General features: G+C 51.1%; 1 protein-coding gene across 1 annotated transcript; it reads left to right on the forward strand.

Annotated features, from left to right (window-relative positions):
- The first annotated feature begins 11,057 nt into the window (after positions 1-11,057).
- ICAM1 (intercellular adhesion molecule 1) lies at positions 11,058-20,652 on the forward strand. Its single transcript, NM_001009731.1, is given in 7 exon segments — positions 11,058-11,144; positions 13,114-13,374; positions 18,382-18,690; positions 19,059-19,340; positions 19,421-19,675; positions 19,808-20,056; positions 20,139-20,652. Coding segments are annotated over 7 exon segments (1,599 nt in total). The 5' UTR covers positions 11,058-11,077; the 3' UTR covers positions 20,315-20,652.
- Positions 20,653-21,697: the final 1,045 nt, after the last annotated feature.

Raw genomic sequence — 21,697 nt, forward strand, 5'->3', positions numbered from 1 at the left:
AAAACATCTCTGGGATGCCTCCCAGGACTGGCTTACAGAGCTCACAACACACTCTTCAAAAGTCCTCCACGGACATAAATTGTGATCCTTAAAGCATCATATTTGACCGAGAGAAAAAGAAAAATCTGACAGTCCAGTGGTTTGAATTCCATGTTTCCAGTGCTAAGGGTGCAGGTTTGATCCCTGGTTGGAGAACTAAGATCTCACATGTCTGCTTGCATAGCTGAGTTACTTTGCTGTGTGTCTGAAACTGACACATCATTGTAAACCGACTATATTTCCATTAGAAATAACAATACAGTTTTTTATTAAAAAAAAAAAAAACAAAGGAAAACAATTTGGAACAAATAGTAGGAAAGGATACAGAGGCTGAGCGGGAAATGCTGAGCTAAACCCAAATCATTACCAGCCTCTCTCTCTGCCTCTCATCAGTCCCACAGGGAACCAAGGCCCCAAGAAAGACAATTCTATTGCTCTTACAGCTCCCAGCCTAGTCATAGAGATGCTTAATAGGGTTCAGCAAGGCTGAAAACAGGGAACAGGATGAAGAAAGAGGTCAGAAGTAGCTGCTCCACACTGCGATTCCTTGGCCAGATCAAGGATGAAAAAGGCATCAGAAAAAGTGATCCCTGACTTTCCTGGTGGTCCAGTGGTTAAGAATCTGCCTGCCAGTGCAGGGGACACGGGTTCGATCCCTCATCCGGGACGGTTCCACATGTGGCTGAGAAACAGCCCTCGCACCACAACTACGGAGCCTGCACTGTAGAGCCGGAGCTCCACAGCAAGCGTAGCCACCACACGGAAGGAAGCCTGTGAGCCACAGCTAGAGAAAACCCACGAACAGGAATGAAGACCCAAGCAGTCAAAAATAAATAAATAAATAATTTTAAAAAGGATTCTGAGTCAGGATGTGCTGATGATCAGGGCATAATGCGTGAATTCATTTCCTAGGCTGCCTTAGCAAAGTAGCACAGACAAGGGCTTCAACAATAGAACTGGGATTTCCCTCCTAGTCCAGTGGTTAAGACCGATTGCTTCTACTGCAGGGGGCATGGCTTGGATCCCTGGTGGGGTAAGTTCCACCTGCCACACGGTAAAGCCAGAAAGAAGAAGAAGAAACTAATAAAATAAATGTAGTAACCTGATTTTTAAAAAAACAAACAAATAATAGAACTGTACCATCTTACAGTTCTGAAAGTCAGAAGTCCACGATCAAGATGTCAGCAGGAGGCGTCCCTGACGGTCCAGTGTTCAGAATCTGCCTGCCAATGCAGCGGACACAGGTTCGATCCCTCAGGGGACACAGATTCAATCCCTCCTGTGGGAAGTTTCCACATGCCATGGAGAGGCTAGGCCTGTGTGCCCCAGTTAAACCTGCCCACCTAGATCCTGTGCTCTGCAACAAGAGAAGCCACCGCAGTGAGAAACCCACACACCACAACTAGAGAGTAGCTGTTGACCCCTGAAACTAGAGAAAGCCTCCACAAAGCAAGGAAGACCCAGCTTAGTAAATAAACAGACATTATTAAGAAAAAAAGATGTCATCAGGGTTGGAGCGTCCCTGGCATCCAGTGGTTAAGACTCTGTGCTTCCATTTGCTGGAGACATGGGTTCAAGGCCTGGAAAAGGAACTAAGATCCTTGCATGCCTGGTAGCCCAGCCAAGAAAAAAATTACGTATCAACAGGGCTGATGCCTGTTGAGGCTGTGAGGCAGGCTCTGTCGATTCCCTGTCCTCTATCTTCAGGTGGTTCGTTGGTGTCCTTTACACTTCTTTGCATATCCAATGGGCTTCACTAGTGGCTCAGATGGTAAGAATCCACCTGCAATGCAGGAGACCTGGGTTCCATCCTTGGGTTGTGAAGATCCCCTGGAGAAGAGAATGGCTACCCACTCCAGGATTCTTGGCTGGAGAATTCCATGGACATAGGAGACTGGCAGGCTACAGTCCAAGTCAAACATGACTGAGCAACGAACACTCTGCACTTCTTTATTTGATTGATCACCATGATCTCTGTCCTCATCTTCAAATGGCGAAGTCCCTGTGTGTCTGTTCAAATTTCCCCTTTTTATAAGAGTACCAGTCATGTTCAGTTAGGGCCCATCCAAATGAACTTTCCTGAACTTGAGGATCTGCAAAAATCCTGTTTCTAAATAAGATCACAGTCTGGGGCTCAGCACATTCCCCACTCTTCCTGGGCAGAGAAGTAGTTGAACCCGTGACAGGATGGAGCAAGACTGGCCATGAGGAGTGTAAGTAGGCACTTGTGGCTTCACCACATGTCCTCTTCACTGTTGCCTATTTTGAAATTCTCTGCAATTAAAATATTTTTTAAAAAAAGAGAGAGAGAGATGGGTGAAGAGATTTCTTCAGGGGAGCTGTTGCTGCATGCAAATCCTTATCACACTGGCATTTCCCTGGTGGTCCCGTGGTTGAGAGTCCATACTTTCACTGCTCCTTGGGATTCAGTCCCTCCTCAAGGCACTAAGATCCCACATGCCCTTCAGTGAAGCCAAAAAAAAAAAACCAAAACAACCCTATCATACACTTTTAGGACATAGGTTAACCCAGAGCCCAGAGAGAAAGAAGACTTCATAGCATTTGAAATATATCCTAAAGACAGAACACCCAAGACTGAGACTGACTTTGGCTTAAGAAAGCTCAAGTGAGGTAATGGGGCTGCGATCTGATATCCTGGAGATGCAGAGGGCAAGAGGAAGGGGGCTGTGATGTAGAGTGAAAGTGTCTGCTTATTGGTGGTTGGTGTGGAAATCCACTCGGCTTCCCTGGTGGCTCAGATGGTCAAGAATCCGCCTGCAATGCAGGAGACCTGGGGTGCATCCCTGGGTCGGGAAGATCCCCCTGGAGAAGGGAATGGATGCCCACTCCAGTATTCTTGCCTAGAGAATCCCATGGCCAGAGGAGCCTGGCAGGCTTCAGTCCATGGGATCGCAAAGAGTCGGACATGGCTGAGTGGCACACACACACCCAGAAGCCTAATAGGAGACGTGAGAGGATAGGAGGACCCCAAGGGCTGAGGAAAGAGCCACAGCCCCACCAAAGATACCTCCATCTCAGATTTCCTTGGTGATCAGGTGGCTAAGACTCTGCTCTCTCAAGGTAGGGAGTGTGGGTTTGAAACCTGGTCAGGGAACCAGATCCCACATGCTGCAACTAAGACCCGGTGACGTGTGCATGCTGTTATGTCCGACTCTTTGTGACCCCATGGACTGTACCCCCACCAGGCTCCTCTGTCCATGGGATTCTTCAGGCAAACTATGCTGGACTGGGTTGCTGTACCCTCCTCCAGGGAATCTTCCCAATCCAGGGATCAAACCCCAGGCTCTTATGTCTCCTGCATTGACAGGAGAGTTCTTTACCACTAGCGTCACCTGGGAAGACCCAGTGCAGTCAAATAATAGTAATAATACATTTAAGAAAAAAGATGCTTCCATCTCAGGACTTCCCTGGGGATCCAGTGGGTAAGACTCTGTGCTTCCACTGCAGGGGGTGCAGGTTCCATGGCTCAGGATGGGGCCACAGAAAAAAAAAAGAAAAGACACCTCCACCTAGTAACGACATACCCAGGAAAGAAGATACCTCACAAAGCTGCTCAGAACACGAGCACACTGCTGGGGAACCTAAGGAAGGGGAAGCCGCCAGCCCAGGAGGAACTGCCCTGCAATGCCTCCTTACACCTCAGTAGGAGAGACCCAAAGGCTGGTGAGAGGAGGCGAGGGGGACAGACAGAGGGTCAAGAGCTGGGGTCCAGACCCTTCTGCTCTAGCAGGGCCTCCAGCCAGGAGAAGCCTGACCTGGGCTCCCATCCAACACCAAGTTCAGAGATTTGAACATGAGGCTAATGTGGACCTGAGTTCCAGGCAGGATTCGCAGCCAGTGGCATGGCAGAGTCCGCCACACAATACACTTTCAGTTTTCCAGTAGTCATGTATGGATGTGAGAGTTGTACCATAAAGAAAGCTGAGGGCCGAAGAATTGCTGCTTTTGAACTGAGGTGTTGGAGAAGACTCTTGAGAGTCCCTTGGACTGCAAGGAGATCCAACCAGTCCATCCTAAAGGAAATCAGTCCTGGGTGTTCATTGGAAGGACTGATGCTGAAGCTGAAACTCCAATACTTTGGGCACATGATGCAAAGAGCTGACTCATTTGAAAAGACCCTGACGCTGGGAAAGATTGAAGGCAGGAGGAGAAGGGGACAACAGAGGCTAAGATGGTTGGATGGCATCACTGACTTGATAGACATAAGTTTGAGTAAGCTCCGGAAGTTGGTAATGGACAGGGAAGCCTGGTGTGCTGCGGTCCATGGGGTCACAAAGAGTCGGACATGACTGAACAGCTGAACTGAATTGAACTGAACTGAGTGGCTGGAGGAGCTGAGTTCTGTTTCGATCAACATCCACATACCACGCAGCTTTACTTTCCACTCTAGGGCTGTTATGAGGAACCATGATTCGAGAGTGAACTCATCTGTGGGGAAAAAGGAGGAAGCCTGTGGTCCTGACTGGGAAGTTTGAGGTGGGATTCTCAGAGCTCAGTCGTAAGGAAACAGACAACTTGCAACTACAGCTATCTGTTTCCTCCCTGTGCAGGAACGGTCTTTTGAATTTTATTTGTCTATTTATTGACTTATTCATTCTCTTGGCTGTGCCAGGTCTTTGTTGGGGCGAGTGGGCTTCTTTTATTGCGGAGCATGGGCTCTAAAGCTCACAAGCTCAGTAGTTTTGAGGGCTTAGTTGCCCTGAGGCATGTGGGATGTTAGTTCCCTGAGCGAAGATTGAACCCGTGTCCCCTGCAGTGGAAGGCAGATTCTTAACCACTCTACCACTAGGGATGCCCCATGAATGGTCTTTTTATCTTAGTTTTTCTTTCTTTGGTTGTTTTGTTTTGGCTGCGAGGGTCTTTGGTGCTTGCAGGCTTTCTCTGGTTGCAGCGAGGTGGGAGGGGACACTTCTGTAGCTGTGATGCACGGGCTTCTCACTGCAGTGGCTTCTCTTGTTGCAGAGCAGGGGTTCTAGAGCGTGGGCTCAGCATTTGTGCTGCACCAGCTAGGTGCCCCGAGGCATGTGGAGTCTTCCTGGACCAGGGATTGAACCTGTGTCCCTTGCATTGGAAGGTGGATTCTTAACCGCTGGACCAGCACAGCAGTCCCTGATGGTCTTATGAAAATCTCACTCCCACCCTTCGCAGGATGCATTACCATCCCTTTCTGCAGCTGAGGCCATCAAGGTATCACCAGGGGAAGTGGCCTGTCAAGGGCACAGCTGGTGGTTGTGCCCTTTGGCCCCTTCCTCTCAACAATTGCTGGTCCCTGAACATCCCAGCTGCATATCACAACTCTGTTTTGGGCTCATCCACTGGACGTACCAGAAGTACTGAGGAACCACAGTGAGATACCACTTCCCCTTCTGGGGGCTCTGACAGTAGAGAATCTGCCTGTAATGCAGGAGACCTGGGTTCACTGCCTGCATTAGGAAGATCCCCTAGGGACGGGAATGGCTACCCATATTCTTGCCTGGAGAATTCCGTGGACTGAGGAGCCTGGTGGGCTACAGTACATTGGGTCACACAGTAGGACACGACTGGGCCACTAATACACAGCCATTACGATGACAATCACCATAATAATTAAACAAAATATATGCTGGCAAAGATGTGGAGAAATTGGAACCCTGGAATCTTTGTACGTTGCTGGTGGGAATGTAAAATGGTACAGCTGCCAGGGAAAACAGTTTCACAGTTGCTCAAATCGTTCACCACGAAATTACCATGTGACTCAACATTTCCACTCCCAGGTAGAAACTCAAAGGAAATGAAAGATGCTCATATAAACACTTGTACAGGAATGCTGATAGCACCATGATTCAGAATAGCCAAAAGGTGGAAACTACCAAAGTCATTCCATGAATGAAAAACACAACTTGATTTGGCCTATCAATGGAATGTTACTCAGACTAGGGCCTGAGCAGTATGGAGGTTCCTCAGAAAATTACAAATAGAACTACCCAAAACATTATAAATCAACTCTATTTCAATAAATATATAGAACTAATGTATGCCCCAAGCATTCCTCTCCTGGGTGTTTATCTGAAGGAAACAAAGCTGTTCTTTTGAAAAAATAGCTGAGAATTCCCTGGTGACTCAGTGTTTGGGACTTAGCACCTTCATTGTGGGGGCCGGGTTCAATCCCAGGTCGGGAAAGTAAGAGCTCACAAACATGCAGCTTAAAAAACAAAAAAAAGGAAGGAAAGAAAGAGAACTTCCCTGGTGGTCCAGTGGTTAAGAATCCACTGTCCAGTGAAGGGGTTGCAGGTTTGATCCCTGGTCAGGGAACTTGCCGCAGGGCAGTTAAGCCTGAGTGTGGCAGCTAGTAAGCCTGCTCGGTAAAACGAAGAGCCTGGGAGCCAAAAAAGTGAAAAGATGTCTGGACCTTGTGTTCCTAGCCTTGTTACAACCTGGGAGATGAAATCCTCTGGTATCTTCCATAAAAGCAGTGGGGAAGGAGTCCTGGGTTGGAAGAACAGCATGTACAGAATGCTGAGAATAAGTGAAGTTCATTCATTCAACCAGTACTATTGACCGTCTGCCTCTAATGACTGGACATTGATTCAGGTGCCGAGGCTGAGATTCCCTGGCCTTCTGGCACTCACGCAAATGGAGGTGATATAATCAAGTCAGTCAAAAGAATTTCAACCAGTGAATGAGTTTCAGTAATGAAACCATTAGAGCAAGTGACAGGGAATGATTAGGCTGTGGCCTAGGATGGAAGGGGCCAGAGGAGCATTTTTTAAAAGTTAAAAAAAAAAAAAAAAACAAATAAATTTCCCTGATTCTGGGAAAGATTGAAGGCAGAAAGAGAAGGGGAGGACAGAGGATGAGATGGTTGGATGGCATCACCAACTTGATGGACATGAGTTTGAGCAAGCTCTGGGAGTTGGTGAGGGACAGGAAAGCCTGGTGTGCTGTAGTCCATGAGATCGCAGAGTTGGATACAACTCAGCGACTGAACTGAACTGAACTGAATGTATTTATTTATTTATCTATGGTTGTGCTGGGTCCTCATTACTGCTTGGACATCTTTCTAGCTGGGGAGAGCCGGCTTCTCATTGCAGTGGCTCCTCTTGTTGTGCAGCACAGGCTCTAGGTGTGAAGGCTTCAGCAGCTGCAGCACTGGGCTCAGTAGTTGTGGGGCATGGCTTAAATGCTTCGAGGCATGAGGGATCTTCCTGGACCAGGAAAAGAACCATTGTCCCCTACATTGACAGGCAGATTCTCATCCACTGTACCACCAGGGATGTCCTCAGGAAAGCTTGTAAGTGGAGGCTGAGACACCAAGAAAGGGCTGGCTCCATCAGGGATGAGAGGAAGTGAAATCCAGTTCAAGGGAACAGCAAGGTGGTCACACCTGAGCTCAGGATGAGTTCCGAGCAGGCACAGTGCCCTGGAGTGGGGTTTGGGTACTTCTGCCCTGGTGCACAGCCTCTGGTCTGCACTGGAGCCATTCCTTCCTTCCTCAGACTGCTTGGCACCCTGGAGGAAGCCCTGCCCTTCCTGGTGGCTATGGAAAGGCGATGGGGGAGCATCTGCTTCCCTTTCTTTCAAGAAAGCACAAAGGAGTGTGGATGGAGAGTGCAAGTTTCTTCTGCCAAACTGTCCCTCATTATCATCCCATCCTCATCTCAGGAAATGGCCCTCCACCCTCACAGGATATCACAGCAGGACCAAGGAGCTGACCTTGACTCTGCCCTGCTCCCAAGTCCCAAAAGTGCAATGTGCCCTGCTGCCAAAATGAATGCCAAATTGGACCACGTCTCTAGTCTCCATGGCCCACTCCAGGCTCCATCATTACTCCCGGTTTCCTGAATCCACCCTGTCCTCCACCAAACCTTCCTGCCACACACTGTAGCTCTTGCTGTCTTAGGAGGGTGTCTATAAATGCTCGAGTCAGGGGTGTCTCCCCTCTGCTCAGAACCCTCCACGGCTCCCACTTCACTCAGAGGAAAAGCCAAAGTTCTCCCTAGCCCATGTTCTACCCATTCCCTCCCTCCCTGCCTCTCCCCTAATTCGCTCCCTCCCTGCACTCCAGCAACAGCAGCCTCCTGGCTTTTCCTTAAGTCAATTCCTACCTCAAGGCCTTTGCACATCCAGTGCACTTTGCTTGGTACGTTCCTTCCCTGATATAATCAGGACTCACTCCGCACCTCCCTCTATTCCTGGCTCAATATCACCTTCTCAGTCTTTCCCAGGATGCTCTATTTAGAGTTTTCTGAACCCTCACATTTCCTATTCCCTTCCCTGCTTTATTTTTTTTCTTAGCACCAAGCACAAGCTACGTCTCCATGTTTTATTTTTTAAACATTTATGCATTTATTTATCTGTGTTGAGTCTTAGTTATTGCTTCGGTGATCCTCCGTCTTCTGCTTCCACTTGGGGAATCTTTAGTTGAGGCATGTGAACTCTTAGTGATGTCACGTGGGATCTAGTTTCCTGACCGGGGATGGAACCTGGGCTGGGGCCTTTGGACAGTGGAATCTTAGCCAGTGGGCCACCAGGGAAGTCCCTATATGTATTTTATTTTTGTTTCTGTTGCTCCTATTTTTAATAACAATCTCCGCATGATGGCAGGAATTTTGGTCTCTTCTGCTCATTACTGTGCCCCCAGCACGTGGAATGATGGCTGGCGCATAGTAGGTTCTTTAAATTTTCTTTTTCTTTTTGGCTGTGCTGGGTCTTCCCTGCTGTGTGGGCTTTTCTCTAGTAGTGGAGAATGAGGGCTACTCTCTAGTGGTACTTCCCTGGCTTCTCCTTGAAGGGGCTTTTCTCCTTGTGGAGCCACAGGCTCTAGGGCACTTGGGCTTCTGTAGTTGTAGGATGGGCACTCGGTTAGTTGCGTCTCCCAGGCGCTAGAGCACAGGCTCAGTAGTTGTGGCTCATGGCGTTAGTTGCTCCGAGGCATGTGGGATCTTCTCAAATCAGAGATCTAACCTGTGTCCCCTCCATTGGCAGGTGGATTTCTTATCACTGAGCAACCCGGGAGTCCACACTCTAGGCTGTCAACACTGTTTAAGCCACTGTGGAGCTAGAGAAGGAAGAACCACGGTTTATGGTTTTTGAACATTGGAAGGACTGATGCTAAAGCTGAAACTCCAATACTTTGGCCACCTGATGCAAAGAGTTGACTCACTGGAAAAGACCCTGATGCTGGGAGGGATTGAGGGCAGGAGGAGAAGGGGACGACAGAGGATGAGATGGCTGGATGGCATCACCGACTCGATGGACATGAGTCTGAGTGAACTCCGGGAGCTGGTGACGGACAGGGAGGCCTGGCCTGCTGCGATTCGCAGAGTCGGACACGACTGAGCGACTAAACTGAACTGAACTGAACTGAACTGAACTGAACTGAACTGAACCCTCTGTAAAACTTGGGCCGCGCGGGGGAGCTCTCCGCTCGCACACTTGGGGCTGGGGCCAAAATAAACAATGATCTGAACTTGCTAAAAACCCGCCGGAAAGTGACCCCAGCGTAGGATTTTCCCAGACCTTCCGGGGGACGTCCCCGGTCCCCACTCGGCACATTTTCCCAGGTCGTTTGGGGCGGGAATTCAGCACCCTCCACCCTTAAGAAGAAAGATCCCCGTGGAAATTCCTTAGGAACAATCTGGGCGGAGCGAGGAAAGCTTTTCTGGCTGGGCAGCCCCTTCCCGGGGGGAAGGGCTCAAGCGTCCCTGAGTGATCCTCCCTTCCCCGTCTGCCGCGCGACCTTCTTGGCCCTTCTCTGGTCTCCATGGCGACGAGGCGCGCGCCCCACAACAGGAAGCCTTAGGCGGCGGGGCTCCGCGCTTGGAGACTCCAGGATCCCCAGCCTTGAAGGGGCGGTTGCCGAGTTTGTGGATCACCCGCGCAGGCGAGGCCTGAAGCGGGGGGCGATGGCTTGCGAGCAGCTTAAATGCGCAGCGCCGGACCTCCCAGCATCCCGCGCCCCTTCCCTACAAAAGCAAATAGAACAAGCCCGAGAAAACACCCGCACAGATTTAGTGCTGGCACCTGGGGTTGGAGTTTCAGAAGCTGCGCGCAGAGGGCGGGGGTTTGAGCGCCCCTCTCCTCCCCCATTCCGGGCCTGAGAGCTGCCTCAGTTTCCCTGCCGAGGTCAAGGGTTCGAGGGCCCCCGCTCCCTGCCCCGCTCAAGGTCTTTGGCCTCAGTTTCCCCGCGGAGCTTGGGAACAGCAACTCGCTGTGTCAGGACCACGAGGCTTCCTTCTTTTTTTTTTTCCTGGAAGCTGTAAAGACGCCCCCGTGGCCGAGGTCCAGGCCGAAAGGGGAAGCGATGAGTGGGGGAGTAGGAGCGCCCATTCGTGGGGGACGCAGCACCCCGGATGTGATGCGCCTTGAGTCTTCCCCTCCAGGGTTCACAGGCGCCTGGAAGTGCCTGGGCCTGCTGCGGTCGCTTCTCGAGAAATCTCGGTGTCATCTGGGCGGGTACTTGCCCCTTAGGGCAGGGGCACCCGTGATCGCGCCCAGGAGGATCCTGGGCCCCCACCGAAGCCAGGGACGGTCCACTCAATTAGAGGCCTGCTTGCGCTGGGGAGTTAGACTTGAGTTCGAATGCCCTCGAAGCTGGAAGCCTCAGTCTACTCCTCCGTGGAAGGGACACGATAACAGTCCCTACCGTCCAGGGTGGTTGGCAAGATCCGATAAAGCGCTTAGCGCAGTGTAAACGCAAAATCAAGGTTAGCCTGGCCCGGGGACAGGAACCCTAGCTCCAGGAGCCGTCCCCGGGTTATTTTTTGGCTGCTGCCGCCAGGCAGCCCTCACGATTTGAATTCGGAAATTCCGGTATTGAGCGGCCGGCGAGGAGGACAACCAGACTTTGGTCAGGCACCCTCTCAATCCGGAAATGCCAGGGCCCTTGTTCCGGAGGGGAAAGCAGGAGGTTTCCGGGAAGCACCGCCCCCTCGGCCCCCCTCGGCCAGCCAGCAATATAAAAGGACCCGCGAAGGCCTGGGCGCCAGTCTTAGCCACGCGCCTCCGCCCCAGCTAGTCCGCCCCGCCTCCGCCTGCGATGGCTCCCGGCGCCGCCCCTGCGGCGCTGCTTGCGCTCCTGGTCCTGCTCGGGACTCTGCTGCCAGGTGAGTCAGGGGTGAGGGCTGCCGTCGAGTCAGCTTTCGGGATCCGAGGTGCGCCCCGAAGCCGTGGGAGGACCGGCTCCCGACTGGCTGGGAATAAGGCCATTCGTACTTAGGTCAGTGTTCCTGGGAAGTTGGGGTTAGAGGCACCGATTGAAAGTCAGCAGCCGAGGGTTCCCATCCAGACCCTTCATGGCTCTGTCCTGTGCTCTCTGACTGCGGATTGCCCCTCCCGAGAATCTACAGGTTTTCCGCTGTAAAATGGAGACGTTTAACAGCGGCCACCTCGCAGTGGTTGTGTCCCGGCCCCAGGAGGTGGTCTGACGGTGTAGACACACGCCCCAACCTTTAGGTAGACTGGAACCCCCCCCCCCCCCACCCCCACCCCCCCATGCACATTCTGTTCCTCACCCCGTGCCTCTAGGGGGAAGTCCAGGACTCTGCTCGGGGGAATTCCAGGGCTGACTTGCCCAGGGAGCAGAGGTTAAGAAGTGGGATGCCCCAGCAGCTCTTCCCCACCTCCAGCTAGGAGGAAGGAGAGAAGGGGAACTGGGCTGTGTGCTGTGCTAAGTTCTTTCAGGCGTGTCCAACTCTTTGCCACCCTATGGACTGTAGCCTGCCAGGCTCTTCTGTCCATGGAATTCTCCAGGCATGAATACTGAATTCCCAACCCAGTCTCCTGGGTGGGGAGACTGGAACCCGTGTCTCCTTCAGCTCCTGCATTGCAGGCAGATTCTTTACTGTTGAGCTACCGGGGAAGCCCAGGAGAAGCCGGACAGCTGGTCTCAAATGGTGGCCACTTCGAAAAGCAGGAGTGTGAAAAATCCACACCGTGGTTACCAGCTCAACGAAGAGTTCTAATTCAGACTCTAATCTGGAGTCTACCCCTTTCGAGCTGAATAACCTCCCTTCGTGTGTGGGGCTCACCAGGCTCCTCTGTCCATGGGATTTCCGGGCAAGAATACTGGAGTGGGTTGCCATTTTCTCCTCCAGAGGATCTTCCCCGCCCAGGGATCTCTTGCACTGGCAGGCGGATTCTTTACCACTGTGCCACCTGGGAAGGCCCAACATCCCTTCCGATCTCAAAATTTCCTTCTGAAATGAGAAGGATTCCAGAATCACCCTTGGAGAATTCAAAGAGCTGCTGTTTCCCTCCATCCCAGATGGAGTAGACCCAAAGTTGAAGGCAGAAATCTGATGGATGGGCTCAGAGAGACATTTTTTCAGCTTTGAAAGTGCCATGGTCTGAGGGAGCTCATCAGAACAGACCCCCTCTTTCTTATCTGCAGCCACTGCCTACCTGCCCTGTGCTAGGAGTTGCTTGCGTCAGCAGAAGGTGTGGTGACTGTATTTGCCCACTTTATAGATAAGAGGAAAGTGAGGCCCAGAGAGGGGAAACCAGTTGTCCAAGGGAGTGGGGACCAGCCTGATTGGAGCCCCTTCACCCCTGAAGGGCTAGCTCCCTCTCCTTGACCTCTTGGGATTGAAACATACACTGACTTCATGCCCCTCTTTTGCTAAAATCCTCCACGTCTGCTTAGAAGTTCCTCAGAATGAAGACCACATCCCTGGCATGGCTTAACACTGCCTGCATGATCCTCTTGACCCTGTTTCCCCCCAACTTATCCCCTTACTCTGCTCCAGCCACCCTGCCTCAGGACCTCTGTACTTGCTGTTCCTGGAGACCATTTCCCTTTTCTCTGGAATGGCTTGCTTCTGCTCTTCATCCTAATCTCTGCTCACATATTCCCCAGTCACCAAGGCACGGTCTGTTCTCTCATCCCATTTTGTTTTTGCCAAAACCCTTGTCAGCATCAGTTGTTAATTATGTTGTTTACTCATGAATTTTCCTGTCTCCCACACTGAAGGCAGAGTTTTGTCTTGTTCAATGCTGTGTCCCCAGCACGGGCTGGATGCATTAATATTGATGAGCCCCAGCTGTCATGCCTGACCACCCCCCTTTTGATTCCAGGGTCTGGAGGTGCCGAAATATCAATACATCCTCCAAAAGCCATCATACCCCGTGGAGGCTCCCTGAGAGTGAACTGCAGTATCTCCTGTGACCGAAAGACAACGTTTGGCCTAGAGACTGTATTAAACAAGGAGGAAGTGAGCCGTGGGCCCAACTGGAAGGTTTTTGAACTGAGTGATGTGCAAGAAGAAATCAACCCGTTGTGCTACTCAAACTGTCACGGGGAACAGATTGTAGCTTCGATGAACCTCACCATATACTGTGAGTGGCTGGGTCCAGGGCCTGGACTAGGCAGACTGGGTGGGGGAAGTGGACAGGGGAGTCCCCAGCAGGTTGGAACAACCTTTATCACTTGGTGGGTGAAGGCAGGGTCTCACTGAAGAGCAGGGGGTCTGTCTTCGGAAAGTCTCATTGTTGTCTGGAACCCTTCCTTGAACTTTCTTGGGTGTGCCTTTGGAGTATGGTCAGAGAATCAGAACATTCAAGAATGCTGGCTCTCTAGGCCTCTTTAAACAGATGACAAGGTCATAGATCTGACTCTTTAGAAAAAGATGCTGGGGGTTTCCCGGCAGTGGTTAGGATTCCAGGCTTTCACAACCTTGGACTGGGTTCAATCCCTGAGATCTACAGTCCTGCAAGCCTCACAGCTTGGCCAAAGGCGGGGGGGAGGGAAAGATGAGAATTAAAATTAGCCCTGAGATGACACTTTTCACATATTGGCAACAATCCAGAGAATTGATAACAGCTGTGCTGGCAAGAGTGTGGGGAAGGAGGTTATCCTAGAACATTGCTGACAGTGTGGGGGCGCAGAAAGCACAACTTCCAGTGGGGGAGGGGGCATCAGTCTTCAAAAATGTCATATAAGGGGGTCTTTTGATAGAGAAACCCACTCCTGGGAATTGGGCCTATAGATGTTCCTACCCATGAGGGAACTGAGAGGGGACGGGGTTATTCACTGTGGCTTGATCTGGAAGCGCAAAAGTTTGCAAGCCACTCAAATGTAGGGAACTGCTCTGGAATAGTATGCAACTGTATAAAAGAAGGAGGAGACCGCGCTCCCCAACCCCTGGCAATGACTAGTCTGCTTTCTGTCTCTGTGTTTCCCGATTCTGGACATTTCCTTTACATGGATCGTGGAGTGTGTGGGCTGGTGTATCTGGCTTCTTTCACTTTTCGAACTGTTCAAGGTTTATCCATGTTGCAGCATGTATTAGTACTTAATTCCTTTTAGGGCTAAATAATATTTTATTGTATGGATGTAGAACATTTTATCTACCCATTAGTTGATGGCCATTTGGCTTGTTTCCATCTTTTTAGGTGGGGTAGTGGTCACTGTAGCAGAGAGAGTGTGCTAGTGGTTGATGGGGGGATTTAGGGGACTTCCGGGGTGACTAAAAAAATTCTATCTTGAGTAGTATTTACAAGAGTCCTAACCTTAAAGCAGTATGTTAACGTGCACATTTACTTTTTTATGGTTTTCTGCTTCTTAGTATAACAATTAAAAATATTTTTTAAAAAAGAATGAGATGGAAACTCTCACGTGCACTGTCAAGTTCAAAAGAAGTAAGGTCCTGTCCAGAATCAGTAGTACACCTACCACAGTGTTAGAGAGCCACAGGGGCTAGGTGAGGAAGACTGTGTTTCTGCATTAAAGAGCCCTGAAAGGAAACGCAGTAGATGAGAATAATAGCTGGCTGTGAGGAGAGAAGCTGGGGAGGTCTGGGAGAGGGCAGAGGGTCTAGTTTTCTCTGTGTACCTTTTGTTTCCTTTGGGCATTTTGAAGTGTGACAGTGAGTTAACATGAATATAAGCAATAAATCAGTTCAGTTCAGTCTCTCAGTCATGTCCAACTCTTTGCAACCCCATGGACTACAGTACTCCAGGCTTCCCTGTCCATCACCAACTCCCGGAGCTTGCTCAAACTCATGGCCATTGAGTCGGTGATGCCATCCAACCATCTCATCCTCTGTCTTCCCCTTCTCCTCTGCCTTCAATCTTTCCCAGCATCAGGGTCTTTTCCAGTGAGTCAGTTCTTCAAATCAGGTGGCCAAAGTATTGGAGTTTCAGCTTTAGCATCAGTCCTTCCAATGAATATTCAGGACTGATTTCCTTTAGGATTGACTGGTTTGATCTCCTTGCAGTTCAAGGGACTGTCAAGAGTCTTCTCCAACACCACAGTTCAAAAGCATCAATTCTTCAGCGCTCAGCTTTCTTTATGGTACAACTCTCATGTCCATACATGACTACTGGAAAAACGAATCCATCTGCAATGCGGGAGACCTGGGTTCTATCCCTGGGTTGGGAAGATCCCCTGGAGAAGGGAAAGGCTACCCACTCCAGTATTCTGGCTTGGAGAATTCCATGGATACTATATTATTCATTTGGGCTTCCCTGATAGCTCAGTTGGTAAAGAAATAGAGACATGAATTTCAAATGAAAACAGAAGAAAATAAAAAAGGAGGAAAGAAAGAGGACTGGCCTACTGGCCTTGGGATTACACAGCCTTGGGTTCTAGTCCCAGCGTGTGTGTGTGTGTGTGTGTGTGTGTGTGTGTGTGTTCGGTAGTGTCCAACTCTTTGCAGCCCCATAGACTGTAGCCTGCCAGGCTCCTCTGTTCTTGGGATTCTGTTGGCAAGAATACTGGTATGGTTGCTGCTTCCTACTCTAGGGGATCTTCCTGACCAGGGTTTGAACAAGCATCCACTGTCTCCTACATTGGCAGATGGATTCTTTACCACTGAGCCACCTGGGAAACCCCTAGTCCCAGTAGGGTCCTCACTAACTGGGTGACCCCAATGTGGGGGAGCGAGAGGGGAACCCATGGCTCCTGATTGATTTTCACTTGAAACCTCCTTGGAAGGATTTAATGATGCAGTGAGGCCTGAAGGACATTTTGGCTTCACAGTACCTGTGTCAAAGAAGCTTTGGGGTAAATATCAGGTTTGTTTCTGGTTTGAAGGATGTTTGAGCAGCAGCTAGCCAAGTGAGGGAAGTCCCCAAACATTCCCAGTGACCTCTGAAACCACACCCCCACCCAGAAACTTCCTCACAGGACTGTCTGCCTCTCAGCCTGAGAGTTGAGAGCCCCTCCCTCCAGGTTTGAGTCCTTGCACTACTATATTTCTCTTTCTTTGGGTTCCAGACTTTACCTTAGTTTTCACCTCTGTGAAATGGAACAGATGGGCGTACCCAGTAGCAAGGCGTCACCTAGGAGACACTATAGCTTGGTCTTGCCCCACCACCAGTGGAAAGATAAGGGAGCATCTGTGGGTGGCTGAGCTTTCTCTAGAAGGAGTTGTAATTCCTGCAGGAGGGAATCCCTAGCTGGGCTTTGTAGGACATGTAGGAGTTGGTAAAGACAAGCATTCTAGTCAGAAGAAGCAGACTGGGCAAAGGTTTGGAGTGCAGAAACAAACAGCCTGGGATTGGGGAAACCAGAGGGATTGACAATCAAAAGGTCAGTGTCACTGGACCTGAGTCTGACAGGACCTCGAATGCCAGGCTGTGAAGCTAAGACTTCTCCTTTGGGAAATAGGGAGCCATGGAGGCTGTGTGAGCAGGCCAGGGATCTAGAGCAGAGGGCTGAACTTAGAGGAGGCCAGAGAGCAGCTGGCGATGGACCCAGCCCAGGTCACACATCTCATGGGCAGTGACACATACAAGAAGGGAGTGGCTGACAAACATTTGAAGGGTGGAATAATCAGGACTCAGTTTGGGACTAAAGATGGGGAGTCAAGGAGAGATACCGGTGGAACAGACCTCCTGCCCCCATCTGGCTTTCAGGGCAAGGAGCTACGCTTGCAGATGTGAGTCCCATTTGGGGACTGTGGTTTGAGGAGGCCTTCAGCTCTGCAAGCAAGGGTTTGCAACAGATGGTCAGAAGTAAGAGTTGAGTATCTGGGGGTTTTCTCACCCCCTCTTTTTAATAGCTTTTAATGAACAATGCAATGAACTTTGGTGTATTTATAGAGGTGAAAAACCACAATCTACTGTAAGAATGTATCTGTCATATCTCTCACCTTAAAATTAACCTCATGCCCATTTACAGTCACTCTCTCGATTTCTGAAGTGGATTAATAATAGTCCTAAAAAAAATAATATTACTCCTACCTTCATTAGTCCCAGCTTACAGCTTAGAAAACTGAGGCTTGGTTTCTATAGCCACAAGGGCTGGGACTGTTCAGTGACAAAGTCACTCCCCCGTAACCCATAGCAAAGAAGCAGAAAAGCTAAGAATCAACTCTCGGTTCCTAACATGTTAAGATCTCTGCTTTTTCTGTTTTTTTTTGGTTGGAAAAGGAAAGTTTGCTTTGTTAGGGGGTTGGCAATCTGGGGAGAAGGTGAACTCATGTCTCAAAACCAACTCCCAACATCACTGCTGTTTAAATAACATTTCAGGGCCACTTGAGAAGGGACTAGGAGTGGGAAGCCTCCTTGGGGAGTCTAGGGTAGAGCAGGGGGCTCTCAATGCTAAGCCACAGCTCATGCTGGCAGTTTCCACTGGCAGGAAGATCCAGGCTTGGAATTCTTACCTCATGCAGAATGGAGACCCTGGCCTGTGAATACCCTGCCCACAGATGGTGGTTTCAGGGGATACTCGGGGGTACTTTTTTTTTGAGCATCTGTGGGTTGTTCTTACATTTTTGATATTTCAGGGGATCAGTTTATTTGGGAACCTTCAAAAGCAGGCTTCCGAAAGGCCTCGAATAGGTGTGGGTAGTCCAACCCCATTCTTTCTACAAACACAGAGCACCTCCCGTGTGCCAACAGTACAACAGGGAACAACAACAAAAAGATTCCTGCCCTCCTGGACCAACATTCCATGGCAGGGATAATAGAGAAACAAATGAACTCAGTCGATGATTTTGTACCTCAGAGGTGAGAGATGCTATGCAGAAAAATATGGCCAAAGAGAGAACAGAAGTTTTGTTTTGTTTTTTACAGCAAAGTCTAGAGACTGGGCAGCTTAAATATACTGTATTTATTTGCTGGGACTCCTGGCAATAGCCTTTAAGTTCCTTTCCCACTTGTGACTCTCAGATGCTGCTGTGAATAAAGAATTGTTTTGCCTCCTTCACAACCACTTGGGGACGTCTCACCAGGTTATCCTGAAGCTCTTAACATTCCGATCTGGCTTAGGTGGTTTGGGGAGTGTTCTGGGGAGAAAATGGTGAGGTTCCTGGAGCAGGTGTGTCCAGGGCCTCAACACACTCGCTGTGGGCAGGCAGCCAGCCTGTCCTGTTCACACAACACCTCTTTCCCCTGCAGGGTTCCCGGAGCGCGTGGAGCTGGCTCCCCTGCCCCTCTGGCAGCCTGTGGGTGAAGAACTCAACCTGAGCTGCCAGGTGTCTGGCGGGGGCCCCCGGCACCACCTCTCCATGGTGCTGCTCCGAGGGGAGGAGGAGCTGGACCGGCAGCCCGTGGGAAAGGAGGAGCCCGCCGAGGTCACGTTCATGGTGCAGCCGAGAAGAGAGGACCATGGCACCAGTTTCTCTTGCCGCTGGGAGCTGGACCTGCGGTCACAAGGGCTGGAACTCTTCCAGAACACCTCAGCCCCCAGGAAGCTCCAGACCTATGGTGAGGCACTGGGGAGCCAGCAGAGAAGATGGACTGAGGGGGATTTCTTGCTTGGGATGCGGGGTCCCTGAGAAGGAGAGGCCCCTGGCCATGGGGCTGCTGAGAAAGTAGCAACCTTGATTGCAAAGGCTTCTGGGAAGAGCATCTTCTTGGCCACTGGGGTGGAATGTTCTGGACTGGGTGCCTGCACTGAAGGATGATCTGAGAAGGCTGCGACCCAGGGCAAGTGGTACTTGTGTCCTGAGACAAGAGTGACCCAGCCAGTTTCCCTGGAAGAGGGCGTTCCAGGCGGGGGGGATGGAAATGGCCCGGGAGAGGGCTTCAGGATGTCTGTCTGCCCCCTGTTTACACCGGCTCTGTCTCGCCAGTCCTGCCATCGACCGACCCGCACCTTGAGGCCCCCCCGGTTGTGGAAGTAGGCTCACGGTGGCCGGTGAAGTGCACGCTGGATGGGCTGTTCCCAGCCTCGGACGCTGAGGTCTATGTGCAGCTGGGGGACCAGAAACTGGAATCCAATATCACGTACAACGGTGACTCTGTCTTGGCCGAGGCCTGGACAGAGGAAAATGAGGAGGGCACCCATTCCTTGAGGTGTTCAGTGAGTCTGGGAGAGAAGATCCGGAGGACGCGAGGCAGCGTGACCATGTATAGTAAGTAGAAACCCAAGTGAGCCTTCCGAGGGGGTGGGGCTAATGCCAGGGGCGGGGCTTACTGTGTGTCTCACCTCCAGGCTTCCCACTTCCCACCCTGACCCTGAGCCCTCCTGAGGTCTCAGAATGGACTACTGTGACCGTGGAATGCGTGACCCGTGATGGAGCTGTGGTGAGGCTGAACGGAGTCTCAGCTGAGCCTCCGGGTCCGAGGGCCCAACTGAAGCTGAACGTCAGTGCCGACGACCATGGGAGCAACTTCTCCTGCTCTGCTGCCCTGAAGATAGCTGGGCAGGAGGTCCACAAAATCCAGACCCGGGAGCTCCATGTCCTGTGTGAGTGAGGCCGCTGGACAATGACCCCTAAGTTCCAAGCCCCAAACACCAAGACCCTAAGAGCTCCTGCCCTCCAAGGCCCACCCTCACCCCTACCAACCCCCCTCCCACAATCTTGCTGTGTTTCTTCAGACGGCCCCCGACTAGACCAGCGGGATTGCCTGGGAAACTGGACATGGCAGGAAGGCTCGGAGCAGACCTTGAAGTGTGCGGCCAGGGGGAACCCAATCCCCAAGCTGAACTGTAGCCGGAAAGGGGACGGGGCTTCACTGCCCATTGGGGACCTGAGGCCCGTCACGCGGGAGGTGGCGGGCACCTACCTGTGTTGGGCCACCAGCGCTCGTGGCGGAGTCACCCGTGAAGTGGTCCTGAATGTGCTCTGTGAGTTCGAGTTCTGGGATGGGCAGGGCAGGGGCAATTTGGCCAGCTCAACACTCACCACTGCCTTGTGTCCTCCCCACAGACGGCCAGAATATCCTGGACATTGTCATTCCGGTGGTAGCTGTGACCCTCATCTTGGGCACTCTGGGCACCGCTGGTTATATTTACAACTACCAGCGGAAGATCCAGAAATACGAGCTGCAGAAGGCCCAAAAAGAGGCTGCCTTGAAACTGAATGCACAATCCACGCCGCCTTGAGCCCACCCCAGGATAGGACCTGTTCAGCTCCCCGAGCCATGACAAATGGGGCTGCGTCAACCCATGGTGGACACATGCTGTTAAGCTACACCCACCTTCCCTGGATGCCAGAGGACCAAATAGAGGACTCAGGACAAATAGCATCTGGGGTCATGGCCTTTGCACAGTTATGACCCCAGGCCTCACACCTGACCTGGAGCCACAGGACTAAGACAAAAGAAGGGGCCAAGACTCAGGGCATGACTCTGAGGGATGTCAAAGTCTGACCTGGCCAGAGGCTGTGTGATGGAGACCCTTACCTCCAGCATGGGGACACTCAGCTGGGAAACATTGAAACTCACCCTCTGCTGCGTGTGCTGAGGCCCTACAGTCCTAAGAGAGATGTGGCCCTCCTCAGACACATGCAGCACTGAAACACAGATCCCCACACTTCCTGAACAGAAACCAGCTCCGGCATTACTGTCCACAGACTGTTCCCAAATCTTGATGATGACATATTTATTCACTGGTTTTTCTACTAGCTATTTATTGAGTGACTTCTATGGGGGCTAGAACTTATAAACAAGAACATTGATTCTAGCCCCCAGGGAGCTCTTAGTCGAATCTCATTCAGGGTCGTTAGGTACAACTGTTCTGGCTATGCACTGCACAAGAGTGCCTGGCAAAAAGATTAAGTGGGGCTAGGATCTTCCACTCTATTGGCCAAGCTGCTTTCTCCTAGAAAGGGATTAGTAATGATGATAGGGTATTGCTGGTGACATGCCCAGAGATGACCCACTAAGCCCTTATACCCCAGAATTAGCACTGACCTCTGTCAACACACCTCTCCACCCATATGCATCTCTGCTAATGCTCACAATGACACTTGGTGGTTGTTTAGTCATTAAGTCATGTCCAACTCTTGCGACCCATGGACTGTAGCCTCCCAGGCTGCTCTGTCCATGGGATTCTGATACTTGGTGGCAGGCCTAAATGTCGGTGCTCACTCCTTCATAGTTACCCCACAGGGTCGCATGAAACTCTGCCCATCCCCTGTGTGCCCTTGCCTTGCCCTTCCTGTTTCCATCTCAGTGGGACCACACAGTTCCAAATTCCTGCAGCCATGAGGGTCCTGCAGGCAGTGGGGAGGAGAGGCCTGGGAGTAGCCCCTCCCAGCGTGGGAAGCCTCTCCCTTGTGCTAATAAAGCTGTTTCATCTTCCCAGCCTTGTGTGAGTTGAGGCGAGGTTTCATGTCCAGCTGGAGCCCTTTCTACCAGTTTTCCCACTTCCTGCTCCAAGAAAAGGCTGGGGGTTCAAGGCCCAGCCCTCAGGCTCTAATCCAAATGTGAGGTTTATTAGGGCCTTTGAAGACTTAGTGAAAATGAAAAATCCCTCTCCAGAAAA

This window comes from Ovis aries, chromosome 5 (genome assembly GCF_016772045.2).
Source record: "Ovis aries strain OAR_USU_Benz2616 breed Rambouillet chromosome 5, ARS-UI_Ramb_v3.0, whole genome shotgun sequence".
NCBI lineage: Eukaryota > Metazoa > Chordata > Mammalia > Artiodactyla > Bovidae > Ovis > Ovis aries.